This window comes from Diceros bicornis, unplaced genomic scaffold (assembly GCF_020826845.1).
Source record: "Diceros bicornis minor isolate mBicDic1 unplaced genomic scaffold, mDicBic1.mat.cur scaffold_100_ctg1, whole genome shotgun sequence".
Taxonomy (NCBI): domain Eukaryota; kingdom Metazoa; phylum Chordata; class Mammalia; order Perissodactyla; family Rhinocerotidae; genus Diceros; species Diceros bicornis.
In genome coordinates this window covers 846,517-868,601 of record NW_026690940.1, presented here as the reverse complement: position 1 = coordinate 868,601, position 22,085 = coordinate 846,517, and the positions used below count along the sequence as shown (strand labels likewise).

General features: G+C 39.3%; 1 protein-coding gene across 1 annotated transcript in view; it reads left to right on the top strand.

The window, feature by feature from the left end:
- Window positions 1–3,584: 3,584 nt before the first annotated feature.
- The window catches only part of LOC131402404 (centrosomal protein kizuna-like), a 67,086-nt gene continuing 48,585 nt past the window's right edge, over window positions 3,585–22,085 (top strand). The window contains exons 1-3 of the mRNA XM_058537181.1: window positions 3,585–3,611; window positions 4,301–4,949; window positions 5,349–5,664. Coding sequence (XP_058393164.1) covers window positions 3,585–3,611; window positions 4,301–4,949; window positions 5,349–5,664 — 992 coding nt within the window. The remainder of the gene's footprint in view (window positions 3,612–4,300; window positions 4,950–5,348; window positions 5,665–22,085) is intronic.

Below are 22,085 nucleotides of genomic sequence, written 5' to 3'. Positions count from 1 at the left end.
GGTCTGTTCATTTACTCTATTTCTTCTTGATTCAGTTTTGGGAGGTTGTAGGAATCTAAGAATTTATCTATTTCTTTTAGGTTATCCTGTTTGGTGGCATGTAAGTTGTTCAGTGTATTCTCTTACTGTCTTTGGATTTCTGTGGTATCTGTTGTAATTTCTCCTCTTTCATTTCTAATTTTATGTCTTTGAGCCTTTTCTCTTTTTTTCTTAGTGAGTCTGGCTAAGGGTCTGTCAATTTTGTTTCAATCTTCTCAAAGAACCAGCTCTTTGTTTCATTGATCCTTTCTACTGTTTTTTTAGTCTTTATTTCATTTATTTCTGCTCTAATTTTTATTATTTCCCTCATTCTGCTGACTTTGGACTTCATTTGTTCTTCATTTTCTGGTTCTATTAGGTGTAGTTTAAGGTTACTTATTTGGTATTTTTCTTGTTTGTTGAGGTGCGCTTGTATTGCTATGAATTTCCTTCTTACAACTGCTTTTGCTGCATCCTGTAAGAGTTCTTTTGTTGTCTTTTCATTTTCATTTGTCTTCAGGTATTTTTTGATTTCTCCTTTGATTTGTTCATTGATCCAATGGTTCTTCAGTCACGTGTTCTTTAGTCTCCACATATTTGTGACTTCCCCATCTTTTTTCTTGTAGTTGATTTCTAGTGTCATAGCATTGTGGTCAGAAAAGAGGCTTGATATGATTTCAATCTTAAATTTATTCAGGCTTGCCTTGTTTCACAACATATGGTCTATCTTTGAGAATGTTCCATGTGCACTTAAGAAGAACATGTATTCTGCTGTTTTAGGAGGGTATGCCCTATATATATCAATTAAGTTCATCTGATCATATGTTTCATTTAATTCCACTATTTACTTGTTGCCTTTCTCTGCATGATCTATCCATGGATGTAAGTGGGTTGTTCAGGTCCCCTGTTATTATTGTGTTGCTGTTAATTTCTCCCTTTAGGTCTATTAATAGTTGCTTTATATTCTTTTGTGCTGCTGTGTTAGGTGCATATATCTTTATAAGTGTTATGTCCTCTGGGTGGAAAGTCCCCTTTATCATTATATACTGCCCCTCTTTGTCTCTCATAGTCTTTTTTATCTTGAAGTCTGCTTTGTCTGGTATAAGTATGGCAACACCTAGTTTCTTTTATTTGCCATTTGCCTGGAGTATTGTCTCCCATCCCTTCATTCTGAGCCTGTTTGTTTTTAGAGCTGAGATGTGTTTCCTGGAGGCAGCATATTGTTGGGTCTTGTTTTCTAATCCACCCCAGCACTCTGTGTCTGTTGATTGGAGAATGCAATCAATTTACATTTAGAGTGATTATTGATACATGAGGGCTTAATCCCACCTAATCTATATTTCCATTGTTTCTCTTCCTTTGTGTTTCTGACTACCATTTCATTTTGGGGGTTTTCTGTGGAGGTTTCTCTCTCTTTTTTTTTTTAATTGATGTTTTAATGGTTTCTAAAATTGTGAAATATTGGGTTGTACATTTTTGTTTGTCGATCACCATATATATGACTCCCTTCACCCCTTGTGCCCACCCCCCACCCCCACTGCCCCTGGTAACCACAGTCCAGTTTTCTCTGTCCATGTGTTGGTTTATATTCCACATATGAGTGAGATCATACAGTGTTTGTCTTTCTCTTTCTGGCTTATTTCACTTAACATATTACGCTCCAGGCCCATCCATGTTGTTGCAAATGGGACGATTTTGTCTTTTTTTATGGCTGAGTAGTATTCCATTGTATATATATACCACATTTTCTTAATCCAATTGTCAGTCGAGGGACACTTAGGTTGCTTCCACTTCTTGGCTATGGTGAATAATGCTGCAATGAACATAGGGGTGCATAAGCCTCTTTGGATTGTTGATTTCAGGTGCGTTGGATAGATTCCCAGTAGTGGGATGGCTGGATCATAGGGCATCTCTATTTTTAATTCTTTGAGGAATCTCCATACCGTTTTCCATAGAGGTTGCACCAATTTGCATTCCCACCAGCTGTGTATGAGGGTTCCTGTTTCTCCACATCCTCTCCAACATTTGTTGTTTTTTGTCTTGGTGATTAGACAGAGTTTTTTGAAATGCCTAAAACCAGTAAGTTTCACAGTCTTTGCCAAGGGGCTTTGAGTGTGTCTTCGGGCACACCTTCAGCCCTCATCCAGGCAGTTTACAATTCCACCTTGACCTTTACTAAGTGCTTGCACAGAGCCTCCGGGCAAGCCTGAGGTGAGAGCTTAGGCCCTTTTCAGGACTTTTCCTGAGCATGCCCAAGGCCTGAGCGTGCAGGTGGCCATCTGGATTTCCAGGAGTGTGTTGGAGCTTTTCAAAGCCCCCTGTGGACATCTTGTTAACCAGCTTTTCCTTTTAAGGTTTTTAGTTAGCCTGTTGTTTGCCCAACTGTTATCTACTGCCCAACTTTTATATACAGCCTTGATGTTAAACAATTGTCTCTGATTTTTTTTTTTTTTTTTTTTTTTTTTGTGAGGGAGATCAGCCCTGAGCTAACATCTGATGCCAATCCTCCTCTTTTTTCTGAGGAAGACTGGCGCTGAGCTAACATCCGTGCTCATCTTCCTCCACTTTATATGGGACGCCGCCACAGCATGGCTCGACAAGCAGTGTGTCGGTGCATGCTGGGGATCCGAACCGGCGAACCCCGGGCTGCCGCAGCAGAGTGCGTGCACTTAACCGCCTGCGCCACTGGGCCGGCCCCTGTCTCTGATTATTTTTGACAAATACCCCCAAGGAGAAGGCTTTTTGCACTGTGTGAGCTTCAAGTCAAGTCAAAAAAAGACAGTCTTGTGAGTGTAGCCTTCCAGGAAACCACCAGATAAGTCACGTAATGACAGTTCTCTGAGAATGGGGTGTTGAAGGAATTCCATCTCTTTTCCACTCTTTCCAGTAGCTGTTAGACTGCTGGGTTACAGGCTGTGGATTTTCAAAGTTACCGCAGACCTGAAGAGGGGGAAATGAGAATAGGACAAGATAAAGCACCATAAAGTGTACTGTTCCTACCAAGATTCAGTTGTTTTTCTTGAGTAAATGCTCCCCTGATTGCTGCAAGCCTGTGGTTAATCTCCAGAATTCTAAGTTATTTTCCAGTGTCGAAGATGTTTTCCAGTGTCACTGTTTCTTTTATGAAACATAGAATTTTGAGAGGTTCTTATTCTACCATTTTCTCTGACATCTCTGTTCATTTGTTTTTAACATCAAAGTTGTTTCTTTTATTTTTTGGAATAGAAGAGATGGTATATTTGAAGAGAAGCAACACCTGATTCTGTTTCAGCTGTGTTTATGGCATTTTCTGTCTGAACATTTGGGCCTCAGTTTTTCCATATGCAGAAAAGGGGTGCAAATATGTCTCCCCATCTATTCTGTAGGGCTCTGTGAACTAAATGCTACTGTATATGTGGAGATGCTTTGGTCTCTTTGGAAGAAAAGCACTTAAATTCCTCAAGGCTTCAGGGTTGTTACTTCCAGTTCTGCTTCCCACTGTGCGTCCTTGATCAAGCCACTGAACCAATTGCTTCTGTTTCTTTTTCCACCTCTCCCCTCCCCTCTCTCTTTTCAAGGAAGAGACAATGTTCATTCTCCTGATAGACGTGCCAGTAAATTTAAATTGCTTTAAATGTATTTAAAATTATTTGAAAATGTTCAGGAAAAACTGTTGTTGTTATTTGAGGTTGACTAGAAATTATGGCTGTTTGCACATATGCAGAATATTATAATGCAATCTTGAATGTTATTATTGGAGGGTTTTTTATATTACACATATTACCAGAAATAGAGTTTTGAAACCTCTGGTAGTCCTTTGTATGCATCTCTTTCTCTCCCTCTCCCTTTTTTTTTTTTTCCATCAGGTACCTTCCTAGCTCCATCAAATCTGAGCATCTCTGAGGAAAGTGGCTAGAACTCACAGCTTTTTTTTTTTTGCTTGTGCTAAAATATACATAACATAAAATTTACCATCTTAACCACATTTAAGTGTACAATTCAGTGGCGTTAAGTACATTCACATAGTTGTGCAATGTATGCATTTCTTTTTGAAAAATATAGATTCCATAGTTCCTTGACAATATTTGCTTTGTGAACCAACACTGTTTTTAAAATTAAAGAGTATGGACTATACCAGTTTTTTGCTCATTCATTTTGTAGGAAGCCATGAGTTTTATAAACATGGTAGCTGTTGATTTCAATGGTGATGCTTCCTTTTCCTCATTTCATTTCTGAAAACAACCTAAACAACCTAATTGTTCATACACAATACATTTAACTCACGTCTCTTTTGGTGCTGCAGGTTGCAATGCAGGCAGGGATTAACTTGGGGACAGCTGTGTCAAGAGGATTGTATCAACCAGCAACAATCTTTATGGGCCGCCAGATGTCAGCCATCTCAAGCGCTGGAGATGTTAGTACAGAGCAGAAATCTCCCCAACCCACGAAGAACTTCAGAACAATTCTTGACCCACGTTCACAGCAACAGACAGCCCAGAGCAGTGATGTGACAGACAGCTATGTAGTCTGCACTAATAGTGGCACACAGTGCTTAAATAAGTCTGACAAAATAGATGGAAGGACATCTCTTCAGATTGGTGAGAAAACGCCAGTCACAGCCAGCCCATTGTCTGAGGAGGAACAGACTCATTGCTTGGAGATAGGAAGCAACTCACGTCACGGCAAGAGTAATTTATCTGAAAGCAAAAAGTCTGCTGAACTCCATTCCCTGTTACGGGGAAGATTACGTCCAGGAAGCAGAACCACTGATTTAAAGTGTGACAGTTCCAGCAGATCAGGGGCATCAGAGGGAGAAATACTGACACGGGAACATATTGAAGTCAAGGAAGACAGTGCCAGACTACCAGTCGCTCCGATATCAGTCTCAGAATACTGTGCATCTGAAAGTAAGTGTTCTCAAGAGAAGCATTCTGCTCAGGAAGGTTTCTCAGGTGGGGTGAGAGGCTGAGATTGTTTGCTGATTTTTGTTGGTATTTAGTTTTTCTGGGTGGTAGTGGTCTTATGTAAGAACAAAGTGTACTCTCTAATTTTATCTTTTGTCAAAAAACAAAGTACAGTGGTGACTTTGCCAACAAATTCCATTCTAATGAATTCTTAAATATGTATGTGGAAATATTCTTACAAGCGAATTCTCTGATTTTTAAACTCATTGTTATATTTTTAATATATTTAATAAAATATTTTTAATGAGTTTTTAAATACTGTAATTAATCATGTATTGTTTCTACATGTTTTAACTGATGAATAATCCCATTCTGTGAGGTGGAACGTCTTACCTCGCTTCTCCCTGCACTTAGTGATCAGTAGTCTCTTCATATCCCCTCTTCCAGATCATCCTCCTCACGGGGACCCCGAGGCACAGAAGCCCTTCAGGAAAATGCAGCAACAGCAGGAAGAGGAAAGTCTGAGCAGCAGCAGTGACCTCACAGTTGCCGTAAGTGAAGATGGTCTGATTTTAGAGAGTCCAGAACCACAGCCAGATCCGAGTGACAAGATGGAGGGAGAAGATGGAATAGAGGCCTTAAAATTAATCCACTCTGAGCAAGAAAGAGGTGCCCTATCCACCGAAAAACATAATTGTATTTTGCAAACTCTAAGCTCTCCTGATTCAAAAAAGGAATCCTCCACTAACTCACCAACAAGAGAGTAAGCCATTGAATTTTTTTTTACTATTCTGTTTTTAATTATAGACGTTTTTAGAGATCATTCCACTGGGAATGTATTGTCGAACACTCAGTCATGAATGTATAAGTTCCTTACTCATAAATAATCTCTTAGCAAAGGTCTAATTTGCTTTCTTTTCTTTTTTTATAAAATAGCTTTAAAAGTCTGAATATCATTGAAATCATGGTGATTTGCAGTTTATAATTATATCCAAACAATCCCTGGTTAATTCATAAGTCATTCCCCCCACCCCTACCCTCCAGCCTTTTAAGAAAACAAATCATTTTGAAGTTGTGGTAACACAGAAGGTGACAAACGGTTAAACTTACTAGGAATTCAGCTTTAGAGGCTAGGAACTTTGTATCTAATTAATTTGCTTAATCCTAATATCCCTTGTCATGGTGTCATTTTTGTCATACGATTAAATATGAGTTAATAAGTTCTTCTAAGTGTATATCTAAGCCAGCTTTCCTTTTCTGAATGTAAATATGAGGACACTGGAATCTTTAATGTTAAATAGGAACAACATCAGTGTTATACATTTTGAGCACTTATTATAATATCCAACTCATGAAAGCTCATGTATAATTTTTTATTATTGATTGGAGGTACTAGGTGGAATTGTGTAGAAAACATGGAAACTGTTGAAAACCAATTCTGCAATGAAAAATAACTCTAATAGCATCAAATCTCTTTTAGGAGTGGAAGGAACCTACGTAACAAACTAAGGTAGATCTCACCTTTTAAAAATGAGGAAATCAAGGCTAGGGGCATAGGAATGACACGGAGGCCGTTGGGGCAGACCTTCCATACAGCCTGCCTCCCCAACCCACATGCCACCACTAGAATTTTCTGTTACACTGTGATGCCATCACTCTTTCTTTCCAACAGTCCCAGCAACAGTGAAAAGCCAAGTGGGCATCCTTGTATATGAGGGGATATGTTCTCTTTTAGAGCAGCGTTGCACCTTTAATGTATTGCCTCTTACCATTCATTATCTACTTATGGTGAAAATTTTAATTTATAGTCTGATTGACTTTAAAGTGATGTTCAAGAAATATTTATTAATAGCACATCCAAGTACAAAGTACTTGTACTGTGGATGGAAGAACCAACATGGTTCCTGTCATTGGGAAATTTGATTTATTAGAGTGGCAAGCCAAATGGATTTTTTTGTGTGTGTGTGAGGAAGATCGGCCCTGAGGTAACATCTGCCAATCCTCCTCTTTTTGCTGAGGAAGACTAGCCCTGGGCTAACATCCATGGCCATCTTCCTCCACTTTATATGGGACGCCGCCACAGCATGGCTTGACAAGTGGTGCGTCAGTGCGCGCCCGGGATCCAAACCAGCGAACCCCGGGCCGCCGCAGCGGAGCGCATGCACTTAACCGCTTGTGCCCCCGGGCTGGCCCCCCATTGGATTTTTCTAGTAAGAATACTTCTCTCGTCAAAGAGGTACAGGTATTATATACTACATCATCAGAAACTTTATCACTAGAGATAGAATGTATCTGTTTTGGGTTTCGTATTTGTAGGCTTCTTTTTATAGCAATTCATTGGACAAGTAAGTAGTTTGGTGGATTAACTGGGGGACTAGCGTACTTACCCAGGACTCAGGCTTTTTCTGAGATGAAAAAAGTTGGGTATGTGTATAGAATTAAGAATGTTCTCTCTCTCCTTCTCCTATATGACTGACTTTTTCCTATGATCTTAAAGCCAAGTTCCTCAGAATTTTGGGATATAGTTTTCCAAAATTTGTTAGAAAATATGGGCATTTGGGGAATTTTTGAATAGTTTGTCCTAATGGAATGGTCCCAGGATGAAAGGTCAGTCAGCAATGGTTGTTTTCTGTCTGTTACCAAATTTGAGCCCATTGATTTTTCTGTGGTAAAAGTACTACCCAGGGGCCGGCCCTGTGGCTTAGCGGTTAAGTGCGCGCACTCCGCTGCTGGCGGCCCAGGTTCGGATCCCAGGCGCACACTGACGCACCGCTTCTCGGGCCATGCTGAGGCCGTGTCCCACATACAGCAACTAGAAGGATTTGCATCTATGACATACAGCTATCTACTGGGGCTTTGGGGGAAAAAATAAATAAATAAATAAACAAAACAAAAAAAAAAGTACTACCCAGGAATAGGTTGAAGGTGGTTTAAATGATCCTGGTTAAACTGCTGACATCCTCACCGCTTTTGAGGCGCTGCGTTCTCTTATTTCCTCTTTAGCATGAGCTCTTCTCCTTGCTCTGAGGGTTAATTATTCATCTGAGACTATAGTGTCATATTTACAGAGCTAATACTATGACCTCAAAGGTTCATTATCTCAGTTTACTTTAGGGTCTGTTGGGGGCCTGGAGAAAAGTCACTTGAATGAATTTTAGTTAACAAAGATCGAGAGATGGGACAAAGGAAGACACATAGAAGGATCTGAACAGGAAAGCGGAACCTCTGATTTGATGAGAATGATGATAGATACTATGTTTGAGCACATCTATGTGCCAGCTGAGTTGCTGACCTTGAACATAAAACTTGGTCTTAAGCTTCCTGGCAGTGAAGGGAAAATAGATGTGCAGTATGCAGCGTAGTTTCCATCTGAGGAGAAAAGTGAAATCAAGGGTGACTTTTGGTGGTGTTTTCTCTTGTTTTTTGTTTGTTTTATTTAAAAAAACTTTTTAACAGCTTTATTGAGATATAATTCACGTACCATACAATCCACCCATTTAAAGTGTATAATTCAAGAGTTTTTGGCATATTATATTATTAATATTTAAATGCTGTGTTAAAATGTATATAACATAAAATTTTCCATTTTTAAGTGTACAATTTAGTGACGTTAATTATGTTCATGATATTGTACAACCATCACCACTACCTATTTCCAAAACTTTTTTGTCCCCCTTATATATTTGTCCTTTTGGTCTATTTCAATTCACATAACATTTTCAAGATTCATCCATGTTGTAGCAGGTATCAGAACTTCATTCCTTTTTAGGCTAAATAATATTCCAGTGTATGGATATACCACATTTTGTTTATCCATTCATCTGTTGATGGACATATGGATTGCTTCTCTGTTTAAAAGCCAAGCATCTTTGAGAAGGTTCATGACCCACCCCCATGGATATTTCCAGATAATTGAAGACCAGCTTGTGCTTCCTGCACAGTTCCTTCATTGCAAGCTATAATTCACATTTCTCACAAGGAAGCATATTAGAATGAAGCTGAGTAAAAGCAATGTTGTTAAAAAGGAGGACCTTGAATCTCATTGTTAAAGAGTAGTTTGCTGCAAACATTGGTACAAAGCTTCATGACCTAAAACACCAGACATTTATTATTTTTCAGGTGCCAGGTGGTTGGCCCAGTGTCATTTGGGGCTACAAGAATTATTTGGCCAGGTGTCCCTTATCGTCCAGTAGAGTAGTCCAACCTCAGTCACCTGGTGGTGGTAGCAGGGTTCCCAGCACAGCAAGAGGGCAAGCCCCAGTGCACAAATGCTTTAAAGTGTCTGCTTGTGTCAGGTTTGCTCATGTCCCATTGGCTAAAGAAAGTCACAGGACCCAGCCTAGAGTCAAGAGGTGAAAAAATATAATCCACCTCTTGATGGGATGAGTGGCAAAGTCACATTGCAAATGATTGCACACAGGAATGGGAAGATTACGGTTGCTTTTTGCAATCCACCACAGTACTTGAGGACAAATTCAAATGAAGATAACCTCAGTGTGAGTCAAAAGGGTCAGGAAAGGTTTTATCCCGGGGTGTTGATGCAGCATCTTGAAGGCTGTAAAGGCTTGAATAAGAAGGAGGAGGGAAAGGAGTGAATGAGGTCTGGAGGAAGAGTGCAAGAAGGAATGCAGATACAGAGAACACAAAGGGCGTGGGAGGGCAGAGCAAAGCGTGTGACTAAGGGCTCATTGAGCAGGGCTTGTTGGAGTAAAGGTTTAAAATGTTGCCTGGGTCATGTTTGAGAAAGACCTTGAATATCAGGGTAAAGAATTTAAAGTTCCTTCTCTGTGTTTTCCAGAACTATTGAAGGTTATTTTAAGAGAAGAGTGGTATGGTGAGTAACTTGATTTAGGAGAATTAATCTGACATCATTAGTTTCATCAGGATTAATTGTATACACTGGTGGGCAGAATTCTGAGATGGCCCCTGAGGTTCCTGCCCCCTGATGTACACTCTGTATAATCCCCTCACTTTGCGTGTGGGCAGGACTGTGAGTTTGAAGGATTTCCTTTCTGTGATTAGGCTATGTTACGTGACAGAGGTAAAGAATTTTGCAAACATAATGAAAGTCCCCAAATCAGTTGACTTTGAGGTAATCAAAAAGGAATTGTTCGGGGTGGGCCAGACCTAAACAGATCAACCTTTAAAAGGGACTGGGCACTTACTGAAATCAGATTCAAAGCAGCTGAGATACTCTCCTGTTCACCTGAAGAAGCAAACTTGCCATCTTATGATGAAGGCCACGTGGCAGACGATGGTATGTGCCCTGTGGGAGCTGAGGGCCTCAGTCCTATAGCCACGAGGACCTGAATTCTGCCAACAACCAGTGAACTTGGAAGAGGACCCTGAGCTTTAAATGAGATTGCCTATGAGGAGATGATAAAGATTAAATGAGATCATAAGGGTGAAGCCGTTATCCAATAGGGCTGGTCTCTTAAAAGAAGAGGAAGAGACACCAGAGCTTTCTTTCTCTGCCATGTGAGGACACAGTGAGAGGTGGCCATCTGCAGGTCTCACTAGGAACCAAATCAGCTGACACCTTGATCTTGGACTTCCCTGCCTCTAGAATTGCAAAAAATAAATTTTTGTTGTCTAAATCACCCAATTTGTGATATTTTGTTATGGCAACCTGAGCAGACTAATAAACCTGGCTAGAGGTTTATCCATTTTGTTGGGTTTTTCCCCAAAGAACCAGCTTTTTGTCTTTTGATTTTCTTTATTGTTTGCCTATTTTCAATTTCATTGGTTTCTGCTCTAAATTTTATTACTTCTTTTCTTCTGCTCACTTTGAATTTAATTTGCTCTTCTCTTTTCTAGTTTCCTAAGGTGGGAGCTTTGATTATTGACTTTTAGAGCTTTCTTCTTTTCTAATGTGTGCATTCAGTGCTATAAATTTCCCTGGAAGCACTGCTTTCACTGCATCCCACAAATTTTGATAAGTTGTATTTTCATTTTCGTTCAGTTCAAAATATTTTTAAATTTCTTCTGAGACTTCCTCTTTTACCCATGTGTTTAGGAGTGTGTTGTTTAATCTCCAAATATTTTGAGATTTCCTAGCTATATTTCTGTTATTGATCTCAGTTTAATTCTGTTGTGGTCTGAGAACATACTTTCTATGACTTCTGTTCTTGTAACTTTGTTGAGGTGTGTTTTATGGCCCAGAATGTGGTTTGTCTTAGCAAACGTTCCATGTGACCATGTGTATTTTGCTGTTGTTGGATGAAGTATCTTATAAATGTCGATTAGATCCAATTTAATGGTGCTATTCAGTTGAGCTATATCCTTGCTGCTTTTTACCTGCTGGATATGTTAGTCACCGACAGAGGTGACTAAATATTCAACTATAATAGTGGCTTTATCTATTTCTCCTTGCAGTTCTATCACTTTTTGCCTGTGTATTTCAATGCTCTGTTGTTAGGTGCATACACTTTAAGGATTTTTGTGATATTCCTAGGTGTAGATTTTTTGGGTAATTATCCTACTTGGTGTTCTCTGAGCTTCCTGGATCTGTAGTTTGGTGGTATATGTTGTTAACTTCGGAAAATTCTTAGCCATTATTACTTCAAATATTCCTTCTGCTCCTTTCTCTCTTTCTCCTCCTTCTGGTATTCCCATTACTTGTATGTTACACCCTTTGTAATTATCCTACAATTCTTGGATGTTCTGTCCCATTTTTTTTTCATTCTTCCTTCTCTTCGCATTTCAGTTTGGGAAATTTGTACTGACATATCCTCAAGCTCACTGATTCTTTCCTCAGCTATGTCCAGTCTATTGGTGAGCCCCTCATAGATGGTCTGTTTTGAGTTTGATGTTTAGTTTTTTGGTTTTGAAATTATGTAGACCATTTAAAATTAATTATTTTTTATAAACCCCTGTATTAAAGAACCAAACTGTTCTCTCTTCTAGTTATAGTACCTTAGTTGAAAATCCCATTTTGTAATTCCATTTTGAGTCAACCAAAGTTTCCTGAATACCTAGTAGGCCCAAAGCTCTGTACTGTGAGGTATGGGGTTGTAGCAATCTGAAATATGGCTGCAAATTCTTCAACACTCCTCTTATTAAAAGATGGGATCTCTCTCCCCTTCCCTTGAATATGGATGGGCTTATGACTGCTTCAACCAAATAGAGCATGGTAGAATTGATCCTCTATGACTTCCAAAGTTGAGTTATAAAAGGCCGTGCAGTTGCCACTCTTTTTGCTGGAACATGTGTTCTTGGAACCCTGAACCACCATGTAAGAAGTCTGACTATTCTGAGACTGCTGTGGTAAAGAAATTATGTGTAGGTGCTCTAGACTGTGGTCCCAGCTGTGCCCATCCTTGCAGCTATCCCCTCCAAAGTACCAGACATGTAGGCGAAGCCTTCTTGGACCCTCTACCAAGTGCATCCACCAGCTGATATCACTGAATAACCTCTCTCAATAATACCTAAAACAGAAGAATCCACTCAGCCAAGCCCTGACTGATTTTCTGATCCACAAAGTCATTAGATAGAATAAAATGGTGGTGTTTTTTTTTTTTATTATTGTTTTGTGTGTGTGTGTGTGTGTGTGTGTAAGGAAGATCAGCCCTGAGCTAACATCCATGCCAATCCTCCTCTTTTTGCTGAGGAAGACTGGCCCTGAGCTAACATGCATGCCCATCTTCCTCTACTTTATATGGGATGCCGCCACAGCATGGCCTGACAAGTGGTGCGTGGTGCCCACCCGGGATCCAAACCCAGGCTGCCAGCAGCGGAGAGCGCACACTTAACCACTACACCACGGGGCCGGCCCCAAAATGGTTGTTGTTTTAAGCTACAAAGCTTTGGGGTAGTTTGTTACGAGTCTATAGATAGCTAGTATAGGACTTTGTTCATTTAACATTAAATATTTACTGAGTGCCTACTCTGTCCCAGGCACTACTCTTGCTCTTATGGTATTTATGATCATGCGTGTGGAGGGGAGGAAGAAAACACAAACCAATAAACAATCTGTGTGAAAATATTATGACAAAGAACGAGCAGGTTAAGTGCATAGAGAATGCATAGATGCAATTTAGTGTAGGATACTCAGGGAAAGTCTCTGTGGTGATTTGACATTTGAGAGGAGATCTAAAGTGAGTGAGAGTAAGCCACATTAAATTGTACCCATGCCTTCTCTGTCTATTTAACCTGCTTTATTCTTTGTTACCTTAATTTTCACCCTGGTATATTTGTTTGTTTATCAATTTATGTTTCATTTCTCTCCTTCAGTGTCTTGGAGATGAGTGGGATATATCTTGAGGACGAGAATACCATGCAGCAGGAACAGCAAGTACAGAGGCCCTCTAGTGGCAGCATACGTGGTGTTTCTAGGAACAGCAAAGAAGCCAGTGCAGCTGGACCACAACAGGTGAGTGAGGAAGGTAGGAGATGGAGTGAGAGAAATATCAGTGGGCCACATCACAAAGGGTCTTGTAGGCTGTAGGAAGAACTTTGGATTGTGCTTCAAGGGAGGTGAAGAACCACTCTGGCTGCTTAATGGAAAATGAACTGTAGGGGACAGGGTGGGAGCAAGGAGACCTGTTTAGAGAATATTACAGTAATCTAGGGAGTAGGTGGTGGTGCCTTGGGCCAGGGTGGCAGCAGTGAGAAGTGTCAAATTCTGGATATACATATATTTTTTGTGTTTAAAAAAAAACACAGGGCCGGCCCCGTGGCTTAGCGGTTAAGTGCGCGCGCTCCGCTGCTGGCGGCCCAGGTTCAGATCCCGGGCACGCACCGACGCACCGCTTCTCCGGCCATGCTGAGGCCGCGTCCCACGTACAGCAACTAGAAGGATGTGCAACTATGACATACAACTATCTACTGGGGCTTAGGGGGGGAAAAATAAATAAATAAAATAAAATAAAATAATACATAACATGAGATCTATCCTCTTAACATTTTTTAAGACTTTATTTTTTGGAACAGTTTTAGGTTCACAATAAAATTAAGAATTAGGTACAGAGATTTCCTATATACCGCCTGCCCCTACACATACATAGCCTCCCCCATCATCAATATCCTACACCAGAGTGGTACATTTGTTACAACTGATGAACCTGCATTGACACATCATAATCACCCAAAGTCCACAATTTATATTACAATTCACCCTTGGTATTGTACATTCTATGAGTTTGAACAATGTATAATGACATGTATCCATCATTATAGTATCATAAAGAGTATTTTCACTGCCCTAAAAATCCTGTGTGCTCTACCTATTCATACCCCCACCCCCACCCCCTGCTAACTACTGATCCTTTTACAGTTTATAGTTTTGGCTTTTCCAGAATGTCATATTCTTGAAATCGTATAGTATGTAGCCTTTTCAGATTGGGTTCTTTCACTTAGTAATATGCCTTTGAGGTTCCTCCATGTCTTTTTGCGGCTTGATAGATCATTTCTTTTTAGTGCTGAATAATATTATGTTGTCTTGATGTACTGCAGTTTATCCATTCAGCTACTGAAGGACATCTTTGTGCCTTCCACATTGTTGGCAATTGTGAATAAAGCTGCTGTAGACATCCATGTGCAGGTTTTTGTGTGGATGTAAGTTTTCAGTTCATTTGGGTAAATACCGAAGAGTGCAATTGCTGGATTGTTTGGTAAGACTATGTTTAGTTTTATAAGAGGCTCCCAAACTGTCTCCCAAAGTGGCTGTACCATTTTGCATTCCCATCAGCAATGAATGAGAGTTCTTGTTTCTATAATCCTTGTTAGCATTTGTTATTGTCAGTTTTTTTGGATTTTAGCCATTCTAATAGGTATGTAATGATATCTTCTTGTTTTAATTTGCTGTTCCCTAATGACATATGATGTTGAGTATCTTTTCATATGCTTATTTACCATCTGTATATCTTCTTTGGTGAGGTGTCTGTTCAGATCTTTTCCCGTTTTTTAATTGGGTTATTCGTTTTCTTATTGTTGAGTTTTAAAGAGCTCTTTGTATATTTTGGATATAAGTCCTTTATCAGATGTGTCTTTTGCAAATATTTTCTCCCAGTCTGTGGCTTGTCTTCTCATTCTCTTGATGTTATCTTTTGCAGAGCATAAGTTTTTTAATTTTAACGAAGTCTAGCTTATTAGTTATTTTGTTCGTGGATCATGTCTTTAGTGTTGTGTCTAAAAAGTCATCACCAGGGCCGGGCCCGTGGCTTAGCGGTTAAGTGCGCGCACTCCGCTACTGGCGGCCCGGGTTCAGATCCCGGGCGTGCACTGACGCACTGCTTCTCTGGCCATGCTGAGGCTGCGTCCCACATACAGCAACTAGAAGGATGTGCAACTATAACATACAACTATCTACTGGGGCTTTGGGGAAAAAAAAAAAAAAAAGGAGGAGGATTGGCAATAGACGTTAGCGCAGAGCCGGTCGTCCTCAGCAAAAAGAGGAGGATTAGCGTGGATGTTAGCTCAGGGTTGATCTTCCTCAGAAAAAAATAAAAAATAAATAAACAAATAAAAAGTTATCACCATACCCAAAGTCATCTAGACTTTCTCCTATGTTATCTTCTAGGAGTTTTATAGTTTTATATTTTACATTTAGGTCTGTGATCCATTTTGAGTTAATTTTTGTGAAAGGTATAAGATCTGTGTCTAGATTCATTTTTGTTCATGTGGATATCCCGTTCCAGCACCATTTATTGAAAAGTTAACATTTTTACATGTACAGTACAATATTGTTAACTGTAAGCACACTGTTGTATACCATATCCCTAGAACTTTTTCATCTTGAACGACTGAAACGTCATACTCATTGAACAGTAAATCCTCATTTCCCTCTTCCCCCAGCCCCTGGCAACCACCATTCTACTTTCTACTTCTATGAATTTGACTACTTCAGATATCTCATATAAGTGGAACCAACCAGTGTTTGTCCTTCTGTGACTGACTTATTTCGTGTAGCATGATGTCCTCAAGGTTCATCCATGTTGTAGCATCTGACAGGATTTCCTTCTTTTTATGGCTAAATAATATTCCATTGCATGTATATACTACATTTTCTTTATCCATTCATCTGTCGATGACATTTAGTTTGTTTCCCCCTCTTGGCTATAATGCTGCAGTGAATAATGCTGCAGTGAACATGGGAGTGCGGCTATGTCTCTGAGATCCTGATTTCAGTTCTTTTGGATAAATACCCAGAGTGAGATTGCTGGATCATATGGTAGTTCTATTTTTAATTTTTTGAGGAACTTCCATGCTGTTTTCCATAGCGGCTGCAACATTTTACACTCCCACTAATAGTGCACAGGGTTCCAGTTTTTCCACATCCTCAACAATACTTGTTCTTTTCTTTTCTTTCCTTTTTTTTTTAATAATGGCCATCCTAACAAGTATGAAGTGATATCTCATTGTGGTTTTGATTTGCATTTCCCCGATGATAAGTAATGTTAAGCATCTTTTCATATACCTGTTGGCCATTTATATATCGTCTTTTGAGAAATATCTATTCAAATCCTTTCTCCATTTTTTAATCAGGTTATTTGGTTTTTTGCAGTTGAGTTGTTAGAGTTCCTTTTGTATTTTGGATGTTAACCTCTTATCAGATATATGGTTTGCAGATATTTTTCCCATTCTGTAGGTTGCCTTTTCACTCTGTTGATTGTTTCCTTTGCTGTGTAGAAATTTTCTAGTTTGATGTAGGCCCACTTATCTATTTTTGCTTTTGTTGCCTGTGCTTTTGATGTCATATTTAAGAAATCATTGCTAAGACCAATGTCAGGCAGCTTTTCCCCTATGTTTTCTTCTAGGAGTTTTACAGTTTCAGGTCTTACGTTTAAGTTGATTTTTAAGTCTATTTTGAGTTGATTTTTGTGTATAGTGTAAGATAAGGGTCCAGTTTTATTCTTTTGCACGTGAATAACAGCACCATTTGTTGAAGAGACTATCTTTTCCCCATTGTGCCTCCTTGATGCCTTTGTCAAAGATCAGTTGACTATATATATGTGGATTTATTTCTGGGTTTCTATTCTGTTCCATTTGTCTGTGTGTCTGTGTTTATGCCAGTACCATACTGTTTTGATTATTGTAGCTTTGTAATATGTTTTGCAATCAGTAGATGTGACTCCTCCAGCTTTGTTCATTTTCTCCATGTTATTTTGGCTATTCAGAGTCCTTTGTGGTTCCATATGAATTTTAGGATTGGTTTTTCTATTTCTGTGAAAAATGCCATTGGGATTTTGATAGGGATTGCATTGAATGTGTAGCTCACTTTGGATAGTGTGAACATTTTAACAATATTAAATCTTCCAATCCATGAATATGAGATATCTTTCCATTTGTCTGTCTCTCCTTTAATTTCTTTCAGCTATGTTTTGTAGTTTTTAATGTACAAGTCTTTTGCCTCCTTGGTTAAATTTATTCCTAAGTATTTTATTCTTTTTGATACTATTGTAAATGGGATTGTTTTCTTTGGATTGTTATATAGAAATGCAACTGATTTTTGTATGTTGATTTTGTATCCTGCAACTTTACTGAATCATCAGAGTATAAATGCACTTTAAAGCCGTGGACCCTGAGAAGAACATTAGGCAATGAGTGTGAATAGGAAAGCAGCCCAAGGCCTGGCTCCACATTCAAGGTCAGGAAAATGAGAAGGAAACAGCAAAGGAGTTTGAGGCGAAGCTGCAGGGAAGAATCAAGAGAACCAAGAAGAAGTTGTGCTGCAGATGCCAAGTGGAGTATTTCAAGTGAGGTTTAGAAGGATTAAATAACCTTAGAGGTGCAGCTAGCGTTCGAACTGACCGCCGGATGCCAGAATTCATGCTCTTAATTTCTGTGCTCTACCATGCAAATCACAATCATAATGGTGATATACCCTTCAATAGCACCCACTCTGTGCCAGGCACTGTTGTGAAGAGCTTTGTTTATAATAATCCATTTATTCCTATCATCATTACCCTTTTACAAAGGAGAAAACTGAGACACAGAGAAGTTATGTTCAAAGTCACAAAGTGGCTCAGTGTACTTTGAGCTCGGCCGTCTGGGTCCAGAGTCTGTATTCTTAACTGATACCCTGGGCTGGTTCCCAGTAACTCTCTACTGCCTAAAAAACTGGAATATCAGAGATAATATTTCATTAGGTTGAATAAGGAAGCTCCAGAAGCAAATGAGATTATTTAATTAGGAAAAGAAAAGAAAACTAAGCGGTGGCAATTTGACCTTTTGCTCTGTCCGTATTGATTTTTGTGCCTTCCAGCCTCAAATAAGCTGAGGAAGTGCTGTGTGCCCTTCTTCAAGCTGAGCAAAGCACTCGCAGAGTTGCTTTGTTCCTTCCCCCCTTGGAGTATGGCTGACAGCAAAACGTAATGCTGCCTTTTACACTAAATAAATGAAAGCCTTGGTTTCTCAGGGTCATAAAAATGTGATCACATGAAGTGAATCTCCTCTAGTGATTTTAATTTAGCCCCTCTTCAAAGTTAAATATGGGAAGGAAGTTCTTGCATCTGAAATTCTTGCATAAAACTGTGTTTCTTGTAGCATTTACCCGCAAGTCACTCTAAGCGGAGCTGGCAGCATGTTTATGGATTCAGTGTTCCTTCAGATGTGATGATGCCTTCAGGTGTCTGCTTCACTTGCTTTTTTTCTTCACCACTGTCTCTTGTTTTTCCTGGACCTGACCTCTGCCCCTCAACAAGTGGCCCCCTGAGCTTTTTCTTGCTGCCCCACAAATGATCGCTTTTGTTCCCAAAGTAAGGTTGTGCATTACACTTTTGAAAAGATAACCTGGTGCCAGCAGGTGGGGCTGTCAGTGTATCCCCTTCCTGTTCTGCCTGGCACTTCATGCCCCAGTCTTGCCTGTGCCTCTCCTGTTAGCTCACCTACTTTGATCTGAAAAATCTAAGACTTTCCTTATCTTTATTTTGGTTTACATTTTTAAAAGTCCAGAACCAGGCTTCCAAGAGGGCAGCAGTCCTCAGACCAGATGGTCAGCGAAGTAGGCATTAATTGTCACTCAGTGTCTGTACGGGAGATGTTAAAAGAAGTCTCCATTGACCGACCTGAACCTGGTTCCCCAGCCTTTCCCACCCTTCTCACCATAGGCTTCTGGCCTCAGTCAGAAGAGGTGGGTGCCCTAGAGCAAAGGCAGGAGTCGGGGATACCGAGAACACCTGCAGAGGTTAAACCAGAGGGACTTTTAACATTTCTTGCAAGACAGGTGCACTGATGAAAATTCTCTCAATTTTTGTCTACTTTTTGCATTTCTTAAATGCTTATACGTATATTGATGTTTTCATTCATCTTGAGTCAATTTTGAAAATGTAGAGTGTACTAGAAAAATTTTCTAGTTTCTTAATACTTTTTTAAGTTTTCAAATTTGTGGGCAGCTTTTATATTTTACAATTTTTTTTCTTTTTTTCTTTTTTTTTTTTTTTCTGAGGAAGATCATCCCTGAGCTAACATCTGTTGCCAGTCTTCCTGTATCTTGGGTGTGGGTCACCACCACAGCATGGCTGCCGACAAGTGGTGTAGGTCCACGCCCGGGAACTGAACCTGGGCCGCCAAAGCAGAGCATGCCAAACTTAACCACTAGGGCACGGGGCTGGACCCTATATTTTAGAATTTTTACCGTGTCAATAATTATGTTTCTTTTTCATTCATAATTTTATGTCTGCCCAACTTTTTTCATCAATCAATCCTGCATGAGATTTGTCTATTTTATTAATTTCTCCAAATAATCAGATTTCATCCTGTCTGTTGCTTTTTAAAAATCTCGTTTGTTTCTGTTATTATCTTTATTATTCCCTTTTTACTTTGCTTGGTTTTACCATGTGGTTTTTTTCTAACTGAGTTGAATGCCTAATTTTCAATCTTTCCCATTTTAGAACATATACTTCTGAGGCTTTAAATTTCCATGTAAGTACTGCTTGACTTGCACCCCACTGGTTTTGACAAATAATGCTATCACTCCCATTCAGTTTTAAGTATTTTAACATAATTATCTAAATGTTTATAATTATTATATCTTTTTCTTTGACATAGGTATTATGTAAAATGATTTTTGGTTGTTTCTAAACATATTAGGGGAAAAGAGGATTCTCTTTTCATTATAGATTTCCAATTTTATCACATTGTTGGCAGAGAATGTGTTCTGAACAACATCTGTCCTTTGGTCTTTGTTGATTGGCCATAGTAATGGCCAATTTTTATAAATGCCCATAATGCAAAAACATGTATATTCACTCTTCATTGGGTAGGGTTCTGTATGTTTCTGTTAGCTCGAGCTTAATAATTACATGATTCTAATCACCTATATATTTACTAATTTTTGTTTCATCTATAAGTTTCTGACCTTTCAAAATCTGTTGTTAATTAATATTTTTACTTTCTTTCCAGACAGTATAAGTACCTTAGAGACTGGATCTCCATTTCTTCCCCATGGGTCTGCTTCTGTTTTCTTTTCTTTCTCTCGCTTTTTAATCACTCTTGTCTTGTTTTTCTCAAATCTCTGGCAATTTTTGAATGGATATTGTGTAGGAGCATTTTGGGAGTGATTTGAGGACAAGGAAGTTTTCCTCCTCTAAAGAGGATTTGCATTTGTTTCTGGCAGGTGCCTGGGGCAGAAGTGATCCTGGGTCCCTTTCATCCAGGTTGAAGAATTGATACAGTGTGAAGCCAGGCCTTGGTCCCTTTGAGGGCCAGACTCAGTTTCACCGTTATCCACAGGAAGCAGCCCTTTGAAGTTCCAGTTCAAAGTGTGGGTGATTTATTAAGTTTCCCCTTCGTTGGTAGACCTGGACTTCAGTTTTTATTCTCCCACTCTGTGGGATTGCCTGGAGCTCCACTCAGCTTCTCAGACTCTCAGCTGCCTTTTCTGGAATTGGCACATGCCCTTCAAAGAAAAATTGCCCCAGATGTTAGGCTTATCTCTCTGAATTTCCTTTTTTTCTAGGTTTTGATCCTGTAATTCATCACTGCCTTATCTCTCTAAGCTATCAAAGAGATATTTTTTATACTTTTTTTTGTTCTTAGTGCAAGGATTGGCCTGCATTACCTAGGATGCCTTTACAAGAAGCAGAAGTCCTTGTCATGTGCTCTTTTTAAAATGAATTTTATTATTGAAGTATAGCCTACATACTAGTGAACAAATCATGAGTATACTGCTCCATTAATTATCACAGAGTGAACACAGCTGGTAACCCCCACCCAGTCAAGAAATAGTATCAGCACCCTGAAGCCTACCTGGTGTCTCTTCTTCCCTTCTCCCTCATAGTCGCTTCCACTTGGCTGCTGCTTCCTTTCTGAAGGCCGGGGAAACCAGATATCGTTTGGCCACTTTCAGTTTTAGTTATGAAATGCATAGCTTTGACAAAGTCATTTCTAATTTAGTTTTTCTTTTACCTTTTAAATCTATTGGTGGAACAGTTTTCTCCCCTTCCATTTCATCTTTCTTTCCTTGTGATGAGCCCTCCCAAGTCTTTTAACAATTTGTCCTTTTAAATTATACACAGTACTTTCTTATTTTATTATGTGTGGTTACTAGAAAGCCTTCCAAACTCATAACCGTCTGCTGACATGGAGAATATGTGATTTCAGAATATTATGTTTTGTACACATTTATGAAAAATTATCCAGAATATGAACCTGTTCCCTTTTATTTCTCCTGTCAGGCTAGCCCTGTCCCTAATTCCCTTTCTTTAACTAGAGATGATCACAAGAAACAAATCAGGAACTTAGTGATTTGTTTGGAATGTTCTCTTTCTCTTTCCCTGCTCTAGACCACAGGAAGACTGGCAGAGCCATGACCTTTTTGTGATTATAGTCTTGGATCTCCTTTTGACCAGTATCATCTTTTGACTAATTAAATTTGACTTCAAAGTTCTAGTTTACTATCTTCATCAGATTGATTTTTTCAGCTAAAGCACCTGGTACAGTGACTGGCACATGTTGGCATTTGATAGTTAATGGTAATCTGATAGTGTGGTTCTGGAAGTCAAGATGCAGGGACATACATGACATATAAAGGGAATGGCCAACCTCTTTTTTTTTTTTTAAGTCAGAAATGAACTTGGCTTCTGTCTCTCCTACTCTGACTCTTAGCAATTTGATAAATTTAATTTCTAGCATCAATGAATCAGAATCCTGACAAAATGGACAGTTTGTTTTATTTAGCCCTTTTCACTGAGAAGTGTTGGGTATGATGCACCGTAAGTAGAGCTTGTGCTTAGCATCAGTACA